The 22,337-nt window shown below is 39.0% G+C and overlaps 1 protein-coding gene and 1 non-coding gene across 2 annotated transcripts in view; both read left to right on the plus strand.

Annotated features, from left to right (window-relative positions):
* Positions 1–21,716, plus strand: part of LOC125225159 — a 71,956-nt gene extending 50,240 nt beyond the window's left edge. The window contains exons 14-16 of the mRNA XM_048128736.1: positions 69–146; positions 19,247–19,339; positions 21,498–21,716. Of these exons, the coding sequence (XP_047984693.1) occupies positions 69–146; positions 19,247–19,339; positions 21,498–21,716 (390 nt within the window). The remainder of the gene's footprint in view (positions 1–68; positions 147–19,246; positions 19,340–21,497) is intronic.
* Positions 20,441–20,513, plus strand: Trnat-ggu. Its single transcript has one exon. It is a non-coding gene; the product is annotated as a tRNA-Thr (tRNA).
* Positions 21,717–22,337: the final 621 nt, after the last annotated feature.

A 22,337-nucleotide genomic window follows, 5' to 3' on the forward strand; every position in this document is an offset into this window, starting at 1 on the left:
ACAGTTGGACTCGCACTTCACTGAAAAGAAATCGAATGAGTATTTTCTAAGGCCATTTTATGTTTCAGAACGATCTGGACTCTTGCGTGATAGGCTTGGGATGGGTGCGTTGCGGCGGCGCACTCGAGAGAGCAGTTTTGTACAAGGTCAGTGAGGGTGGCGCCTTTAGTTTGCCCCAAAAGTGGTCTAAGTGTGTAACGTTTTAGAGAACTATGGTTTGAAACGAAGCGTGGCGGTGCCGTACCTCCCCCCTCCCTCTTCTAATTGGGATGACGATTAAAAAAACTATGTAGTCTGTCAGTTAGATCATGAAACAATTTTGGACACATATTTTTTATTTTTTATCGTAAACAAAAAATGACGACGGTACAGTGCCTTGAAGTTTTGCATGACGTCACGCCTAGGTACAATTCTTACCTAAAAATGACGTCACAAGCCCCCACTCCGGAACTTTGATGACCTGTATCTATCTTTGTCTTTTCTCATTAATTAGATAAAGCGAAAAATATGTGTTCAATATTTTTAGACGATCTAACTGACGGACTAAACAGAATACCATTTTTTAATGTAGTCGACATCCCTGTTGCGGGTGGCTCTCGATGCCTTCCGGTCTTAATCTACTCAAGGTCACCCAAGGAACAACTGTGCCAAGTATCAGCGCATAGTCAGAAAGTGTAGAGTTCCCATACAAGAGTTTGCAATAGCCTATTAATGCCAAAAATTAATGTGAAGAAATTTTAGTGGAGTAGAAGGGGAAAAGGTGAATAGATTATAAAAAAACTAGGATATAGGTACAGCTCGCAGCGTGATCCTGCCGTCCGTAATCATGACAACGAGTGATAAGGTTGATTCATTTCATTTCATTTAATCAAAAGATGTCACGTCCGGCGGACGAGTCAGGCAGTGTTATCAGTGCGCCAGTGCGAGCGCAAGCACAATAAAATAGACCGTATTGCTAACGTATTCAATATGAGCAGTAACGAAAATTGCTTGGCATGCCCACATCCTATTGCCAGAGAGGAGCTACTAACATGCCCAAGTTGTCATGGGAAGTACCATTACGCATGTCTTGGAATACCGACTGAGTACTTCAATCAAATAGTACAAAATGCGAATAGTGGCTGGCAATGTCATTCGTGCAATAATGTGTCGAGGCGCCGGCGAGGTGACAACACACCTGTAAGAAAACACTTTGAGCGTTCACCACCGGCCGGGCCGCTCGAAGTAAGTCAAACAGTATCAGATGCCGACATGTCAATATGTGACGAGCCGCGTCAGTGGGAGTCGGAAAATTGCAACACAATTAATCAAAGTTATTTAGATACGACTGTCCCAGAAAACGCTAAAAACGCACAAGAACTGAGTTTGGATGTGATATCTAGGTTACTGGACACAAAGTTGATGAGTGTAAAAAACGAGTTTCGAAATATTGATTCTAAGCTAAGCAAGACGAGGGATGAGATATTTAGTCGTATTAAAAAGAAATTACTACTGCTGTCGAGCAAATAAAGATAGAATTTACGGCTACCACGGATTACATAGGCGAGCAGATTAAAGACATTCAAGCTGACCTTGCAACGGCGAATAATAGAATGAAAATCCTAGAATTAGAGAACTCACGTCTGAGCGCAGAAGTAGTTGCGTTGAAAAAAAACTCCACGAACCAGCCCAATAATTTGGAACTTAAAAATGTCATCGAGCAGATGCACCTGGAGCTAAATGAGAGGGATCAAGAATTGATATTGAATGACCTGGAAATCACCGGAGTGCCAGAGCGCCCAGGAGAATCAACCCTGCATATTGTTAAGACGATATCGACCAGCATAGGTATTATCTTGGACGATAGTGAAGTGGTTAGCGTGGAACGGGTACAACCCCACTCGAGTACTATTACAGTCCTAGTGATCTGTGCACGCTTGGTCTTGTATAGCCATCCCCCTGCAAGCGAACATCCAGGCACTATACAACCCCGCACCTTGATCACTAGTCATAATAATTCCTCCTACATGAGGTATGAGCATGAATGCAACCGTTACAAACTTCCGCCCATGGCTTTGATTTAGAAACTTATACATTCCACAAGGGGCATGCGTAAGACTCTGATCAAACTCCTTGCACCTTGCCAAAAGTACACTATGCCGCAATGGGAGAACTGAATAGTCGCACTAGTCGGCACAATGTCAACTTGGAGCTAATCTCCGATGACCAAGGAGCCATCAGCCATACGGGATCTCTATGCTAGGAAAGTCGTACGACTCACGATGAAAGCATGAGCATGAATATGACCACGGAACAAGACAGGGTCAGAATTAACAATTACCTCATATAGAATACCATTTATTGACAAACAAATGGAAAACGCTATGAACCAATCATTCAAAAATACTCATGAACCATCAATATACCATAGGATCCCTTGTGAGTTGCCTTCAGGTAGCAATTATCATTGGAATCGATTAGACAAATCGTATCCGAGCAAGCAATTTCGTTTTGCGATAAAATTACAAGCACCCATGGTTTGTTTGGGTGGACACAATCTGTAAAATTATGATTTCCTCAAAAAGTACCATCACTAGGTTAAATGACCGCGTGGCCCATTACGATACAGTGTAAATTTGACATGGAGTGTAATTGCGGAATCTACTATAAAAACATTGTATTGGTTTGTATACTTTATTGTGTTTAAGTTGTAATGGTTGAAAAAAATAAAAAATAAAACTGAACCAGCTTATTAAACATAAAATATGAAAATAAAGATGTCCAAATAAAATGGATAACCTAAAAACCTAGAATATTAAAACTGAACCAGTTTTTACTTTGTTACAAGTATGGATCAGGCCATATCAACAACGTTATATGTATGTTGTTTTCTTGAAGATCTCAAAAAAAGAACATACATAAACACGATTTGTTGGTTACTGGTTGAAAAAATAAAAAATAAAACTGAACCAGCTTATTACTTCGTTACCAACTCGTTAGAGCCATACAGGTATGGATCAAGTTTATTTTTAATGAACTCTCCTAACTTTTCATGATTCTCAAACTTGATTCTTTTCCTTTTAACTATCGGTTCTGACAATTCATCATTCCTAGCCTTTTCAATAACATTATCCCAATCCAGCGACGGATTCGGACGCTTACCAATGTACATGATTTTAGCTGTATTGTCTTGAACCTTTGACATTTTCTTTACATAGTCGCGTTGACCATAAATTATAAATAATTCATAACCATCATTTTTTAAGACAGAACCATCTGAAACATCTCTTTCTAAGACACACAAGTATGGGTCTTGTTTGGGATTTTCTGGAAAGGTTACGGCTCGTTGAGCCAGCTCGGAAATTTGCATATTTTTAACCGCCTTCCAAATCTCAAAGGAAGGGGTTATCAAGTCGTCTGTATGTTTTTTTTTTTTTTTAATGTTTGTTCCTCGATATCTCCGTCGTTACTAGACCGATTTTGAAAATTTTTTTTTGATTGAATGTATATGCATACAGATTGGTCCCATTTTTCTCAGAACCCAGTTCTGATGATGGAATCCTGGAGAAATCGAGGGAACTCCTCAAATCTGAAAAGCATACATATGGTGATTTTTGTGTTTTTAAAGGAACAGCATGCATTTACGTACGGAACAGTGACATTTGGTGCAGTGAAACTCCTGATGATGGTCAGAATGGAACTCCTCAAATCTGAACGGCACACTTATAGTGACTTTGGTATTTTTATAAGAACAGCATGCACTTACGTCCAGAACAGTGATATTTGGTGCAGTGGAATTGCTGATGATGGTCAGAACGGAACTCCTCAAATCTGAACGGCACACTTATAGTGACTTTGGTATTTTTATAAGAACAGCATGTACTTACGTCCAGAACAGTGACATTTGGTGCAGTGGAACTGCTGATGAAGAGTGAGCCGCCCCTGGTTAGAGTTCCGTTCTGATAATCATTCTCATCTGTAAGTACTTCAGAATCATCCAGATTTCAAAATTGGTTCAGAAATGACGGAGATATCGAATAACAAACATTAAAAAATATACAGACGAATTGATAACATAATCCAACATTTGAAAGTATTTATCACCAGAACCCCAAAGGAGGGCGGTTTTTTTTCTTAAAAATTATTATTGTCAATTTCGTTTATATACTGTTTAATTTCCAAATTTTTAGACTCTACTTGGACAAGTTCATTGTTCTTGGCATCAATTAACTGAGTAAATTCGTCATTCTTGCGTTCCAACACAGTGGATATGTTACTTGTAATAGAATTATTAATAAGTTGCAATAGTTGGTCAGAATTAATCAAAGTTTGAGAAGCATTGTATGCACCAGTAGCACGAATAGATGGCAACACTTCTGAAGTGACCCAGTGCTTAAACTTTTGTGCATGAGGAAGTTTAGAACGAAGAATCAAGGAGTAGAGGCCGGATTCGTTTATGAAAATGGTGGCTGGGTGCCAGTTTTTGGGCTGATCTATGTCACTTGTTTTTAGATTAATCCAACTCATCTTGTCAATATCATCTACATGTCTGTCAATTGATTTCCTTTCTTCATGATATCCTAATATTTTTGCGATTTCTTTACCTTATATCCCCATTTTCGCTAGTAAAAATATAAATCGTATAAAGCTGGTCCGCAATGGCACAGTTCTTGCGTATTAGAGCCATTCCTGCAATAAATAAATGATTTTGCTTGTAAGTTTCTACAATAAACGATCAACATCATCACCAATAGTATATGTAGGTACGTTAAAGTTGGGCACCTTTGTTGCCTAACTTGAAAAGTATCGAATTTTGCACTTTGTTATTAGTTTAGTATCTTTGAATTGAAAAAAATTATCGAAACATACCATTTATTTTATTTCTCATTTCGTTTCGTGCGTGTGTGACGTGGGTGCCAGTTACTTGGTTTGTGAATCTTATTATTTTCAAGTTTATTCCAATTAATTTTATCACATATGTCCACATGTCGGTCTATTAAAAAAAAAAAAAAAAAAAATTAAAATTCGTTTAATTCAGACCAAATGATCCATAATTTTGTTAGTAAAATATACTAGACTTACGGACTATGTTAGTATGTACTTATATCTATATACATATAACAAATAATACAAAATAACTATATTTACATACTTAAAATTAGTGAGAGGAGACAACACCGAGCCAGGCTATTTGTTTGTTTGTTTGTTTGTATTGACTTTCTTTCATCCCTATATCCTAATATGCGTGCAATCTCCTTTCCCTTAAACCAAACATTACCTAATTCACAAGTAAAAATCCAAAGTTTGTACCGCCGATTGGCAATAGAATAATCCTTACATATGAATGAAGCCATTTCTACAATAGGTACTAGGCCATATCAACAACGTTATATGTATGTTGTTTTCTTGTAAATCTCATCAAAAAAAGAACATGCATAGAATATAGCGAACGCATTATCCTCATGCTACCAACTTATCCACAATCTCATAGTCTTTAATACTTGTTTGTAACCCTGGCAATTTTGGATTTTTCAGTTCCATTTCATATAGCGTCAATTGTATCGTCTCACACATATTACCCAGATTTACAAATTTTGACGATTGGCAAGGCACTTGGTTCTTGACCGATGTGTATGGTGAATTAACTGTAAAACATTGGCTAGGATATTCGATCGACCAAGTCAATGATTCTGTTTCTGATTTATTAAAAACACACGAAGAACATGTTGATTTTTTGTTTGTCACATCAGTGTTCCTTACCCTTGTTTTGTCAAAATCACCACAATCACAGTGCCATGTGCTAGGTGTTTTTACGAGCTTGACGTCTAGGGATGCCGCGAAAATTGATTTTGTACAAGGGTTTACAATCGGATGAAATCTATTTGCTGGATGTTCAATGTATTGATTTTTATTTGCATCTTGTGAAAATTTACACCTAAACCTAAAACTGCCGTCGGCCAATAACTCATCTTGATTGGTCATTGTTATAGTTTCTGGATTAACGCGTTCATTGTATAAATAACCCCATAAAACGCTTCCAGTCGAAGGGTAATCTTCATTATTGCAAGCTACAACTGTACTTGCATCATTACCGCCAAACATGTCTGGATATTTTGATTTGCACACAACTCCGTTTACTCCGCTGACAACATAACCAGTTTTCATGTTACAATCCACCGTTTTGAGTGTGCACCATACGCCGGAACTGATCAACTTATCGTTTACATAATATTCGGTTCCTTCGTCAACGACTAGAGTTTTTCCATTTGATCCGCATATTGATAGACAAGATTTGTCATATTGTGTTCCATTATTTGGACCCATGTATATTGGGCCATCTCTACAATGCTGGGCAGTGATAATTTCCTGATTTTTGGTTATCAAATTAACGGCAGGAATATTGGTTATCGAGTTTGCATTTAATAGCTGAGCTAATGACTCATTAAATAAGCTAACTTTGTTTTTGCTTAAATATGTAAAATAATCAGAAGTATTGACATTCAACAATGTGAAATAATACAAGATGAAAAAGATCAAAACGGAAACAATTACACACCTTTTAATCATTCTAAGAATATAAAAAAATATATTTATATATTCATCTTCGAGACTAGAAGCAACGGAATGTATTGGCTATGTTGGAGGAGGAGGGGTGTGAGTTTAATTTATAATATATTTAGTACTAACTTAGTTACCTTGATTCTTTTCCTTTATTCTATTCATTCTATATTGCCAATCACCATCCCCATCCTCCGCACCAACATAATGGCTTTTTGCACTTATCAAGGTGATGTTTATTGACATGGTTTTGGTGTCATACGATATTTACAATGAATAAATAAAAATTGTTGATATGTACACATATGTTGCCGGAGAATAATTTGTCAAAATTTTGGTCTCGCCCATATTGGGAAATCATATACTATATATTAATTATGGACATATTTCTATACATAGAAATGGATTCTTAGGAGGTACTACCTTCAGGTTTAAGTACTATTTTGTTCGTACACAATATTATTGTTATTTGTCAAAAGTCAACTCCAGGCACAAGCAAAATGTGTTGTGTTTAAATGTTGATTTCATACCTAATGGTACAAACGTATTGAACAAATGGAAAGAATATACATTTACAAAGTATATCTCGAAAAATAATTCAATCGAATGTGATGAGCCATTCAGTATCGTCAATAACCAGATCATGGGTATAATTGAGGCTAATGGGATTAAACATAAACGGAAACCGCCACATTAGTTCTTTTTTTGAAATGATTTGTATGTGTTATAAACATTCTAAGAATATAAAAAAAATATATTTATAGTATCTTTAGTACTTTCTTACACAGTAATACAATTACTCAGCTTAGTTTCAGAGTTTGAGTAGTCTTACACAGTAATACAATTGCTCAGCTTAGTTGATAACGACACATGCCAAATACCGATAAACGTGGATAAAACTGAAACACACATTGAGATTATTGTAAAAGTACCCATCATCTTAGTCTTTTTCGCATTGAATTTGGTTTCTGCATCTGTGGCATCGCCAGATTTTGCTTTATCCTACTTGTAACCATAATTATACACCACAACTACAATCAGGAAAATTGTCAAAATTATCGCAATCGTAATTTCAACAAATGCTACAGTCTTTATAGATGAGGCCATGTTTACGCATTCTGGGGTTACTTTGGAACGAAAATTATTAAGTGTAGTAGACATGATGTACAAACTATCAAATTAATCATGCTACTATTACCGAGTGCTATATACGTTTTAAGTCACATTAAGTTACATTGCCTTTTTTGCTATTAATAAACATACAGATTAATCACCTTGTAATTACTCACTGTACTTTATAGTCCTTGTCATACTCACAGCAATCGACAGATTGGACACAAATAATACGGCATCGTATATCGGTATATCGTCGTTAAACAAAAACATGATATTTTTGCCACATTCTGTAAATTTTAGATAATCTGAAATATTGGAGCATTGGCTCACATTTATTTTCTCATGGTTATGATCATTGTTTATGCTTCCATTTTTCAATATTCTAATAGTCGAGCCGTACAGAATACGATATGGATAAATGTGCATGTACTCAATTGTGGTGCATGCCATGATACGCTTCCTAAACTCTGCATTCTTGCCATCGTTTATAAATGCAAAGGCAAGATACCTTAACATTTTCACATTTAAGGAAACATTACAGGTTTGCTACATTACGACATACTTCAGATACACAATATGGTATATAGGTTAATTATATGCCAATAATATTAGATGTCACTATGGATTCTTATATCAATTCGCTGATCGACAGCATGGAAACGGTAGCAAAGCTCGTAAACGAAGAAATAAGAGCCAATGAATATACTCTATCAAATGAACAGATATATAAACTGGATAAAGTGTATTACTCTACACCGATTGAATGTTTTGTTTGTACCCGTATTTTTCCTAGACTTGATTTTTACATGGCCAATGACTATAGACACTTGGTATGTAAACATTGTTTTGTTTCGTTGACAAAGAAATTTGAATGTTCAATGTGTACTTAAACAAATTGTAGATTATTACAGCATTACTACGGATAACGGTTATAGAATAGAAGGAGGATCATGTACCAATACCATGGTATTACACATGGTAGTGCCAACTATGCAACATGCAGGGTATGTGAATATACCCGTGTAGATTTTTATTTTTTAGGACATGAAACTAGTGACATGAAACAGGCCTTTGCTCAGCAGTGGGACACAAAAAGAGGCTAATTAAAAAAAAAAAAAGAAACTGGTGTATGATTGTGGCCATGTTTATGACAAATTTTCCAGTGCTATGGCGATTTCAAAGTGTTATTATGAAATAAATGATAATAATGAATTTTTTCACGTTATAGTATTTAAGGATGGCATCAAGCACGAATCATTAATTAATAATCCGGCATTGGTGATCATCCATAATCATAGGGCGAAGTTCAACAAATTAAAGAAAGAATGAGCAAAAAACCAATGTTTCAACTAAATCAGTTGGACGTTAGAACCAGTTCTGTATAAATTATATTAATACTCGATGAAATTATAAATTATTTTAGTATATTGACCAAGAATCATTTGATAAATACCGCATTGATAGATGAAAATGTTGGCAAGGTCTTTAGTGATTATACCGCAGTATACACTGAATCAAATACATTATCTTTTTTGTATAGATTCATGTACAAAAAAGAGTCAAAGTCCAATACCCTTTTGAAACCATTTAAACAAATAAAAGTAGTCATTCAATATATATTATACAGCAGGCAACCAAGAAAGAAAACTGACAATATTCAGCACCTGGTCTCGTGTAATTTTTGCAAATTGAAAAACATTAAACAAAGATTTGTAGATTTTGATTATAACATAATGCACTCTATATTTTGTAATACTCAAACACAAGACCAATTAGCTATTCTTCAAAAGTTAGATCTACTTATAGTTAGAGATAGCACTAGAAACAATTTTATAGAAGCATTAGGCTTGTTTGTGAAGTAATACAATAGGCTTGTTTACGAAGTAGGCAATGGATTACACAGACAAAGAGGATACTCAATACCAAATTTTCATGAAAAATAAACCGGATAACTTAAAAATATACGATTTAATGGAGTTTTACTACGGTGAAGGTGTAAACCGATACATTTGGCGAAGCGTCAATCCGTATTCGTTTAATGCAACAACACCCTGCAAAAATGGATTGAAACTAATACAACTTATGCAATTCATACAAGCAGTCATATCAAAACACAATGTTGTGGTTATTGTATATATAGACAATAAATATAAACATTCACAATTACTCAAACTACACCCCAGCGTCATCACAATAACAAGTAATCATCTATTGAGTCAATTTTATGAAAATAAAAATTAATTTTATTTTTTTTGACTTACAAACTAGACACATTCGGATATTTCTGGTTCATAACTAGTAGTGTAACTAATATCTAATGGAATGTTAATGACACATGCCAATTATCTTATCAATGAATCTTATCAATGAAGTATAAATATGAGTTTTGAAATTTATTTTATCAGTTGCCATCATGGACTTATTAAGCTTATCATCTAATAAGATCATTGATCAGCTACAATGTGGAAAATTAATTTTTAACATGAAATTACCCAGTTTACTTATCCATAAAGTATTAATTTCTAGTCATGATCAACGAATGCAATGTGTAATATTACGACGTGCAGACGGTGAACTGTGTTTACCTAAAGTGAAAAATTTAAGAAATTACACGTATTTAGTAAAATATATATTTAGCCAATTATGTGTGCATTATTTATATTACGAAGTAACGTTTCATGGATGTAACAAATCAACTTTAATCTGTTTTAAATGTTATAAAAAATATAAACAAAAACTTGGAATGTTCAATTTTAAACTTATCAAAAAACAAAAAGTTGAAGAATGTGCAGCATATTATGTGATTGATCATATTTGTAAACTTTGCAACTGTGCACTTATTCGAGTTAACAATCATACCCAGTGCTGTAGTAGAAAAATACAAGACAAAGTCATCTATTCACTATGGAGCGGAGTAACGAAACTTACACATTACGAATCATCAGAGAAATCAAGAACATAAACCTCACCCTTGACGGAACTTGCATTACGCATCTCAGATTGAATTGACAATTGACAAGGATATAATTTTATTTGGTGATAACCATTTATTTCTCGTGAAACATAGATGTGATCAATTAATATAAACTTTGAAGAAGTTTCATCAGGAACATTGGAATTGACAATGGCTGTTCGTCCCTTGACAAGGGGCTGGTACACTGCCAATTCGTTGAATTTACGTGGTCTACATACTGAAATACTATTATGGAACGAGCCAAGCTGAGGCACAACCATATCATATGGACCACCTCGGATATTGGACCACCACGAACGACCAATGCGAACAGCACAAGGCAAAACCCGCGACCCTTGGTCTTGCGACTAACAAGAAAGACGCTTAGAGACAACTTATTGCGAAGCGCGAGGGTGAAACGAGGCTTAGACACCAGCAGCCTGGGCTTAATAGAACATAGCATGTCCCGGGTATATATTAATGAAAGATTAACCAAAACGAACCGCAAGCTTTTCTGGCTAGCACGGCAGGCGGGCAGTACTGCGGGCTGGAGGCTCATTTGGACCAAAGAGGGGTGCCTTTATGTAAAGAGAACAGACGGCAAGGATAGTAGAACAGTGCGTATTCGAAGCGAGAAAGAAATTGGCCGAGTTTTTGGTGTGGACCCTACGACGTCACAGGGTAAATAACTGTAAAAAGTGCTTTAGTATAATTTATTTAGTTAGGTCAATAGTCGTATATTTGAAACTAATTATTGTTATTATAAGTTTTATAATAAATGATACCTACATAACGCGTCTGTCCTGTCTATTTGTAAATGTACTTTATTTAAAGGTCAATAAATATTACATAAAAATGTTTGCACATACAACTTACCTGTATCAACGATTTATAAAATGCATATATACATATACAATGCCATACACATATATCGTGAATAAAGTTTGCACTTGGGACAGTTTACATGACACGGATGTAAGGGTTAATTTTGCATGGCTAATAGGAAGAATAAATACACATATCATATATTTGTACACTAATAGAGTTTTGTTAAGGCTAACCATAAAAGAAAATATTATTTATTTTTATAATTTATCTTGTTTGGAAATGCAATTAAAATATGTAAGTGATCCATGGAAGTATACAGTTGTGTTTAAAGGCTGCGTAATAATTTTATATACAAAAATTACACTACACAATTATTTAATTATATATTTGTACGCACTTGCGGATTTATTTTCAATTTACCTCAGTAGTTTATTTACATCTAGTGGTAGAAATCACACAGATTTTTTTATAGTAGACTTCAAATACGATATATTTTTCTTATGCACTCAGTTTGATAGACACCACTGTAGCCAGGATACCCGGGTAATACCTATCTGTGTAATAGATACCTAACTATGTAATAGATTCCTACGTGTTTATTCTATGAGAATTAAGCGAATAAAAGCACATAATTTGATAATAGCACTTTTAAATGTGCGATCTTTAAATACCGGGCGAGATGAATTAACTAGTAGCGTTAATGGATAGGTATAAACCGGATATACTGGCGTTAAATGAGACGTGGTTACGTGATGGGCAGGAGAAGTTTGTACCTCAAATACCACACTACGTTTTAAGGAACAATACGCGAACTAATGGGAAAAGGGGAGGAGGGGTAGGTTTTTATATCCGGAAGGGCCTGCGAGTAAAGGTACAAGAACATCCACCGTCACAATTAGAGCAAATGTGGCTAACACTTAAAATAAATGGAGTTGGGACATTTGTAATTGGAACCGCGTATAGGCCGGAGTCAGTTACGGTAAACAATGCAATTGAGGCACTTAGTGATTCAATAGATACGTTCGCTTCATGTAAGGGTATTTATATACTCACAGATTTTATTGTAGACGTTAATTCACTGGATAATCCGAGTACAAAAAAATTGCAGTCATTTTTTTTCTCAAAGAAACTTAACACAATTAGTGAAAGAACCAACAAGAATAACGAACAGCGCGGGTTCATTATTAGATTTTTAATAGTTACGGATAGTCCGAATACGTGTAGAACTATAACTGTACATCACAATCATAATGTAAGTGACCACGCAATGGTAATCGTTGAGCTTAAAATCACAAAACCTAAACAGTCACCGCAATATATTTACAAGAGGGATTTAGGAAAAATTGATATGGAAATTTTTAACGAAGAGCTCAGGCGGCTACCTTGGGAAGAGGTTGTCAAGCGGGATGAGATAAATGACAAGGTAAACCTATTTAACACATTGTTGATCTCTCTGTTCGATGCGCATGCGCCAGTAAGACGTTTATGTATAAAGAACAGTTCGTACCCGTGGGTGACGGACAATATTAAACTAATGATGCATTTGCGCGACCGCGCATGGGCCAGAGCTCATAAAACTGGCTTTCGAAGCTCATAAGGAATATTATAAGACTTTAAGGAACTATACAAATGGAGCGTTAGAACGTGAGAATGCAGCTTACTTTACCCACTTCGTTAATAACAATAGGAATCGTCCCAAGCATATGTGGATGCAAATAAAAAATTGCGCAATGACAGAAGATAAGGAAAAGCCAAGCTTATACCAGAGAGCACTTGTGTGATCCTGACGAGCTGAATAATTTTTTTCTGAGAGTACTGGGAAATGCGAAACAGACTATGACACTCAAGCTTATTTTGAGAATAGTAGGTATAACAGTCACGAGTTCAATATTGCCAGGACTACAGAAGGAGAAGTGAGTAACATAATACAATCTATTGAAACAAAAGCCAGTGGACAAGACAATATTTAAATAGATATGGTTCGCCTCACCTTGAGCTCCACATTGCCAATAATTTTTTACGCACATCATAAAACTTGTCAATAATGACTGGAATATTCCCAGATAAGTGGAAGATAGCAAAGATAAGGCCGATTCTAAATCAAACAAGATCGATGAATACAAAGACTTGCGACCGGTCAAGTATTCTACCGATCCTGTCAAAAATCATAGAAAAAGTGGTTTGCAATCAACTCAAAAAGTATTTGGACGAACATAACATTCTTCCACAGATACATTCGGGGTTCCGCAGCAAACACGGCACAGCTACAGCATTGGCAAAGGTAACAGATGATATAATAACTGCATCAGACGAAGGAAAAGGTTCTATTGTCACTCTGTTAGACTTTTCTCGTGCTTTCGACTGTATGAATCCCACTGCGGCATACTGCGACGGCATAACTGAATCGTCGCGAAAGTGGTTTAAGTCGTACTTAACGGGTAGGCAGCAATACGTGGAACTGCAACTAGCACAAGGAGTAGTGGCTAAATCAGAAGTCCGCCAGCTGGAGCGAGGAACACCTCAAGGATCTGTTTTGAGTCCGTTGCTTTTTCTACTAAACACTGCTGATCTAGTGACTGAAATACAGCACTGTGGAGTACATCTGTACGCAGACGATACACAGTTCTACTATTCATTTAAACCACAGGACCTAACGGATGCACTTGTTAAAATAAACAGCGACCTCATGAGAATAGCGGATTGGTCCTCTAGAAATAACCTAGTTTTAAACCCATCGAAGTCACAGTATGTAGTAGTAGGCAGTAAAACCCAGAGACAAAATATTATAAACCAGAGTCCTAAAGTTTGTGTAGGGTTGGAGACAATACCGCAACGCAAAGAACCTAGGTCTGTTCATGGATGGGGAGGTAAGATATGAGAGCATCATATTAATATTAAAATACGTAACGCATTCTATCGCCTCAAAACTCTGTACAACTTTAGGAAATATTTATCAGAACAAGTTAGGGGAGATACTCGCGTAGAGGCTTTGGTTTTGTCCCCGTTTAATTACTCCCAGACATTGTATATGGCCCCACAGGTTGTTACAAAAAACAAAAAACGCGATACAACGGGTTCAAATGCATGCACAAGGTTTTGCTACCATATACCAAAGTGAGCGCACATCACACCATATCTTAATAGTAAAAGCGTATTCTGAACATGAATAATAGAAGGAACCTACATCTGGCATTTACGTTGCGCAAAGTCATAGATTTTGAAAAGCCCTCATACCTCTACGAGAAACTAATCTGGCTGCAGAACACAAGCAAGAAACCAATAAGCCATAGAATAAACTCCTTGCTAATCCCAAAACATAAAACTAAATCGTTCAAAGGGGAGTTCAAATATGCAACCACAAAGATAACTGGAATGACTTACCACCACCTCTAAGATGTCATATGCCCTTACTAAAATTTAAAAAACTAGTAAAATTACACCTGCTTGAGTTACAAAAACTGAACCTTCCCTTAACTTAGTAAATGGGTTGCTTGCTTTTCTCTCTTTTTTTTAATATATTACCATCTTCATTATATTATTTTTAAATATACTATAAAGAATAAATAAATAAATAAAGAGTATAATAATAAATACATATTGCACAGACATATATCCATGACTACTATAGAATATTACTTACTATATATATATATGTATACAGCATACACATAACACATGCACAGTCATACTCTTATGTACATATACATATATTATTATTTCCTTTATTTATCTTTCTCCTTAAGATTAGCTATTTTATAATATGATTATAAAAGTAAAATACAAAACCACATACAATTTTTATTTTTTATTTTTTTATTTTTTTTATTTTTTAAAACAATACAAAATATATAAACACATTATAAAAAAACCTAACCTAGGGTGCCGCCAGCAGCGGGGCAGGGCCCAAGCTGCCGGTGGTTAGGGCTGCAGAGAGAGGAACCGTCGGACTATCCGCGCCGTGTCCAAGATCACCGCCTTCTGCATCTGGCCCTTGATCCAGCCACCTAGCGAGAGTCTCTTAAGATGTTGGTCGAGACTCTTCGCTATGAGACCGTTCGCTGAAACGACTATCGGAACGGTTAATGATCGTTGAATCAACATCCCACATGGCGGTTATCTCGTGAGCCAAGTCTAGTACTTACTGGACTTGTCCTTCTCGGCTTTCACGAGATTCTCATCATGGGGATGGTGATGTCAACGAGCACTGCCCGGCGTTGCAGTCGATCTATTATCACAATGTCAGGCTTATTGGCTACAATAGTCCTGTCAGTGATAATAGATCGATCCCAATAGAGCGTGGCACGACCATTTTCAAGAACTGGCGCAGGTAAGTGCCCTTGTAGTGCGGTACTTCGCGGTCCACAAGGCCGTATTGAAGAGCAAGTTGCTGGTGAATAATCCTGGCTACGAGATTATGTCTGTGCAAGTACTCGCCGTTAGCAAGATGAAAACAACCGGAAATAATATGCCTGAGTGACTCTCCGGGACGGCGGCATGCCCGACAAATGTCGACCGTACCGTCCTTCAGGATATATTTCCCGGTAGTTATTCGTCATCATAACTTCGTCCGCAATTGCACTGGCAAAACCCTCGGTTTCTCCTGAAGAGGTCCCCGAATCGTAACCAGTTCACCGATGCGAGCAGATCTACATCGGGTCCCGTGAGGGCCTTGTAGAACCGCCCGTGTAGCTAGGCTTGCTCTCCCATACCGCCTTGCGGTCCGCAGTGCAATTAGTCAAACAGGTTTGCGCCAGTTCTCTTTCGCCAAGGAGAGCGGCGTGAGGTTTCCGTCCACTGCCACCTGCACATCACGATGCATCCCGCACTCGTTGTTAAGGAAGTAATTCCTGAGATTGTACACCTCACGGTTGTGGAGATCTTTGGCGTTTAGGAAGCCTCGACCTCCGCACTTCCGTGGGATGTACAATCTCATAACAGACGAGCGCGGGGTGCCAACATACGGTGTGTGGTAAGCAGTGAGCGGACCCTCCGATCCAGGCGTCCAGCTCGGTCTGGGTCCACCGTAGTATTGCCAAAGGAGTATGTGAGTAGAGGCATTACCCAGGCGTTAAAGGCGCGCACTTTGTTGCCTCCTGACAAAAGACTGTTAAGGACTTTTGTCAGCCGACTGAAAAAAAGCGCTCCTTCACCGACCGTCTAATGCCAACATCACTCAATACCCAACGACTGTGACATACCAAGGTAGGTACTTATAGGTTTCTGATTCAGAGATAGATCTGAACGACATCGTCTCAGAAAGTTGTAAATTTTCTGAATTTACAACCTCCCCCCGCTGTACATGCATGACCGCACACTTATCGACACAAACTCTCCATTCCTGATGGCGGTACTGAAAACTTCTGTGGTTTTCAATAGCACCATCAGGTCTTGGGTGTTCGGTGCAAATAGTTGAGATCATCCATGTACAGAAGGTGAGAGATGACTTCACCCTCTCTCCGAAGCCGGCAACCTAGCCCAGAATCCTTCAGCAGCGTGCTGAGGGGATTCAGAGCTAGGCAGAACCATAATGGACTCAAACTGTCACCCTGGAATATTCCTCGCTCAATCCTTATGAAGTCCTGCGGGCCAGGGGGCCATCCCTGCCTCCTGGTTGATGAAGGACTGTGGTCCACTGCCTCATACATGCAGCCAGGAAGGATATTAAAGCTGCATCAAGTTTATACAGCTCCAGCCACCACTTCTCAGCCCATGAATGGGAGGCCACCAGAATCATAGGCCTTCATGCTAGTCAAATCCAAGCGGCTTGAAATGGCCCCCTATGTTCAAATCAAACTTGTTGGCAGATGGTCATGTCTATGAGGAGGAGCTCTTTAGTACTGCACGGGACCCAACCCTACATCCATTTTGAGCGGGAGCCAGAATGTGTTAGCGACAATATGCGCGTTAATTTTTGCTCTCAAAATGGATGTAAGGAGCTTGTAAAGTGTAGGCTTAAGCACGTGATGGGTCTGTAGTTTTTGCTTCCGTGGTATTTACACGGACTTATAGAAGCAGGGAAAGTAACACCAGTTATTGTTAGGGAAGGTGGGGAGAGAACCAAGATCGAGGGCTTGTTGAAATTGCGTTGCCAAACGCGAGTGCGAGCATTAGAAACCATTTTAGTAGAAGTTGTGCAATCCGTCCGGTCCAGGACTTTTCCAGTTCTGGAGCCCGTACAGGTATGGCACAACTTACGTCGTCGGGAGCTGATGGTGATTAGCCCCATAGGCTCCCGATACTCTCGCACTCGCGTTCGACAACGGTCAATCACATCACCCTCCGTGCTGTTCGACGGGCACCGACCAGATGCTACGCCAGAAATCGAGACATGGCAGTAGCATCCGGCAGCCACATCGTCAGACACACGAGGGTCGGTTTTCCTCCGCAGCCGGTATCACTCATCCTTTGGTCGCTTTGAAAAAAAAAGAAAGACGGATCTCTTCTGGAATCGGTCACACTTTCTGTAGCGGCGAATACGGCTTGCGCATGCATAGACTTTCTGCTTCAGGAAGTCGATGCGCTCTGTGACATTGGCCAAATAGTCGCGGGGCCCGATGTCCGTCCCCCGCGAACGCCTGGTTCATTAAAGCGCATTACTCGGGGGCGATTATTACCCCCTCTGAAGCAGATCAGCTTTGCAATGAGAGTCCTAAACGAGTTGATACGACGCTCGATCCGTACTTGCCATGCAGGGACACCTTCGGGCGGTCCTAGTTGCACGGTCAGCGTCCGGAAACTTGACTCGAGCAACACGGCACGCCGCGATGGCCCCGCAGTACATGATCGAGTGTGTATCATCTAGATCTTTACTAGTCCGCATATATCCGGACTAGTAAAGCATTTAATAGCTCGGGAATAGCGCTAGATTGCGTCTATTCATGGGCAGACGTGGTAATCGTGGCCTAGGATTGCTTGTGGAGCGATACGCGTAATCGCCTCTTCCAAAGACCTCCTCAGTTGCTCATTGGCAGGCTCACTCTCGCTCTGACTCGTGAAGTCCCCGCCGTCGTTACCGGAATCAACGCGGCGCCTCCGGGTGCCAGGTCGGGTTCGGGGGCACCGGGTCCGGCGACATGGCGGGCAAATCCTGCCCCCGAAATTAATTAAAATTATTATTATTTGTATGTCTTACCATATCTCGGGACCATGGGGTCCGGACTTTTGGAAGAGCATGTGTGGGGCCGAAGCCAACATCACACAGGCCCTTTTAGACACTTTAATCTAAAGGCAAGGGATACACGTGGCGGATACCATCCCCGAGGCGCACAATATGATACATCCGGAGATGGTCCCCGCCAGGTGTAAAGACTATTTCAGTGCAGCACTTTTGTGCTGCGATGGGAACTAAGGTCATAGGTTACTAGCAGTGTTGGATGGACTGGATAATGGTCTATGGGGAGACTATCGGACACCTGTCATGACAACTAGTCTCAGGATTGTAAAAGAGCGGTGACTCGCCAACTCATTGAGTGGGCCCTGCAAAACGGCCGCACGCACGGTGCGACAACAGAGCAACACTTGAAGAGTGGCTGAAAGGTTGTCGAGAGGTGAGACTGCGGTAGCCAGATCCCCGGTGATCCGTTCAGCAGGCCGCCGGCGTTATGACATTTTACACTTCCAACCTGGAGCATAGGTCCTGCTCTTGTGAATCCACTCTGGCCGGCCGGTTAAGGCAAGCGCAGAGGCGCAGGGCTAGATGGAAGTGCCCTCTGGAATAGGGGTCCGCGGTGTCGCCACTCACCGTCAGCTCGCCACAAGCTGCCCCCATAGGGTTATTTATTATTATTATTATTTATTTATTTATGTCGTCAGGTGTTGGCTGACCGCGTCGGCTTGCCGTGTGCGCTCCACAGGCGAAGCAGTGCGCATGCTTGGTGTGAAGTTGCCATTCCTGAGCTGGACCCGGTAATATGAACAGATTATGAATATCTTACTCCATACAAATAGCGTGCCTACATAAATTATTTGACTAGGTAGGTAGTAGGTACCTACAATCAAGGGTATAACCTAATCTGCACGTCTCAATCTCAACCTTGGTTTATTAAGTGCTTCCTCGTGTACCATACCTGCTCTAATCTAATGATTACATATCATACGAGTTTGAGTGTTTAAGCCGAACTAATAATCCCCGCCCGTATGGGTTGAGTCACTCACTCACTGTTAATTATCAGAATTCTAAGACATATATAATTGACATATATAACTCCGTATAGACAGATAAAGTCTAAGAAAAAAACGTACCTGAGTACCATACAGAAAAAGGTACGGTGGCCTCTAGACTAGATGGCATAAGCCTGTGTCAAGAGATGGCAGTCTATGCACTGTGATTACATTACACATTTTACTTCGACAGTAAGTAACTCTCTATAATACTCGATCCTCTTTGGTCTTACACAGCATTGAAACTTTTATCCCCCAACCCCGGTTTCAATTAGAGCATGGCAGTACGTGTGAGATTTACTTAACCTCTTGGGGTTTAATGTCCTAGTACTAGTACAATAACCTCTAATGAAATTTTACCTCTGTTAAATATATTAGAGTTGCTTTTGTTTTATTCCGTTGGATTTTCAAACAAAAGAAATTCAACTCTTTTCTAACGCTATTAATTAAAATTTCATTGGAAATTGTGCTTGTAGGTATACGCTCTTTCTATACGGATCTTTAGAGGCTAAATCTTGATGACAGAGGTCTGGAAAAACGTCCTTCTATTATGGAAAGCCATATATCGTCATTACTTTGCTTTAAAAAAAACTCATATCTACATATACTGTGAACTGTCAATGAAAAGACAATACTTATTAGGTACATTGTGCAACGAGTGGCAGAAATGAAGTGCCTATTGCGAAGGAGAGCAAATTAAATCGCAACGGCTTGATTTAAAGACTCGAGTTTGCAATATTCTTACGTCACGAAATACACATTTTTTTTTCATCACACATGATAAAATCGAAATAAGATGTCAGTCATATAATAAAAGAAAAATGATTAGCACCGCCTCGCCGGTGTGGCGAGGTGGCCTAGGGGTTCATGGCGTTAGCCCGGTTTGCTAAAGACGCCGGTTCGAATCCGGCCTTCACCACTGGTGGTGCTCGTCATTTTTCTTTTAATATATGACATCTTATTTCGATTTTTAATTTATATATAGTAGTGTGACTACTTAAAAAACACAAATCAAAATATTTGTTAAAACTAATTTGATTTGTTCCCCATCTAGTTGCGTTAATCATGATAATTGAAATTTCAAAACTCCCTTGAGAGAACGCTTTTTTTATAACTCCCGCTCCGCCAGCGTGCAATTGCACATTTATACTGTGCGAGTGTGCTGAAAATGTAATAACTGTTCTATGTATGGGATGCATATACGGTTACTGCGTTTGAACTTTGAACCTTTGAGGATCTGTGTGAGATATGCGATTTTTTCAAACAGTCACGATATTTAGGCATTGGTCTCACTGGAAGCAGAGTAAGCGATGAGCTACCAGCGATAGAAACGATCAAAAGACAGTCACTCCTGTGTAAATAAGAGAGTGAGCGATATACATACACCGTGTGTCTTTAGATCAAATACAATTAATTTCTCTAAGAAACTAGCGTCTTAACTCTTACGGTTACAGAGTTATTAAAAAAATAAAAATAATTACTGAACACGTGTGTGACAGCCTTAAACACTTCTAATATTATTTGTTTTGACATGTGCCGTCAATTACTTGACACTAACTTGAATGAAAATGAAAATGAAATATTTATTTTTCAAGTAGGCATATTACAATGCGCATATGAACGAATGTTATCCATAAGGGTCTCTCACACTGATTAATTCATTTATTATGTATGAAAACGATAAAAACATTTTTTTGCGAATTCAACTAAAAGTGATATACAGGATGGTTCCTGATGATGAACCTAAGAACGTGTCGAATTTAACGGAAAACGAAAAAAACACGGTGTATAGTTCATCGCTATCATCGCGTCTCTTTTATTTACACGTTCGTTTCTATCACCGATAGTTCATGAGCTTCGCTAATTTTGGTGGGACCCGTGCCTTACCGAGGGCCAACTTCAGGAAGCCGATGGTAAAGAAGAGAACTACCCAGCCGGTCTACTTCTGGCCAACTACGTAGTGGACCTGATGGTGAATGCAGGGCGGTTGCCCCCTCGCGGGGGGAGGAGGCGAGGCGAGTGTGCGGGTGTGATCCTTCGCAACCCACTTATACTTCGCGAGCGGCTACCGGATGTTTCTGTCGGCCGGATACCTGGCTCAACAGATACCTATTATCCCTAACTTTTAGTGTTTACACATTATCCGATCCGATATCGGATGTGGACCAAAATCCCGCACATTACAGGCGCCATCTTGGATTTTTTCCATTTAAATCCTTCCCTCTATTGGATCGAATAATGTGAAAACGGACTTGGAACGAAAATATGTGAAACCGAGTTGACGCCATATTTAGTAGCGATACCTGCGTATATCCTTCTCAACTTACTTATAAACTCGCGTGACCTTTCCCGATAATTCTATATAAAATCGGCTTGACGCCAATATTTTGTAACAAATGGCGTTTGTGATCCTTCGCAACCGCGCTGGCTGCGGTATCCATACCGGTCTGGCTGCTGCACGCGCGCAGCACAGATGTTGGTAATTCCGTCGCCTACAGATTCAATGCCATATTTTGCAACGAAATATATGAATTGATGCCCAGTGGCCCGTTTCTCGAAAGGTACAAGCCTTGTATTACAAGTGCGCGAACTGTCAAATCGTATGGGTTGTCATGGAAACACACTTGTAATCATAGACTAAACTCTGCTTGTAATACAAGACTCCAGAAACTCGTTACAAGCTACAAGTTACAATTGGTATTCAATATGACATGTTGGAAAGAGACTTCCGCTTATAACTTTC

The sequence above is a fragment of the Leguminivora glycinivorella genome, chromosome 4, assembly GCF_023078275.1.
Source record: "Leguminivora glycinivorella isolate SPB_JAAS2020 chromosome 4, LegGlyc_1.1, whole genome shotgun sequence".
NCBI classification, from domain to species: Eukaryota; Metazoa; Arthropoda; class Insecta; order Lepidoptera; family Tortricidae; genus Leguminivora; species Leguminivora glycinivorella.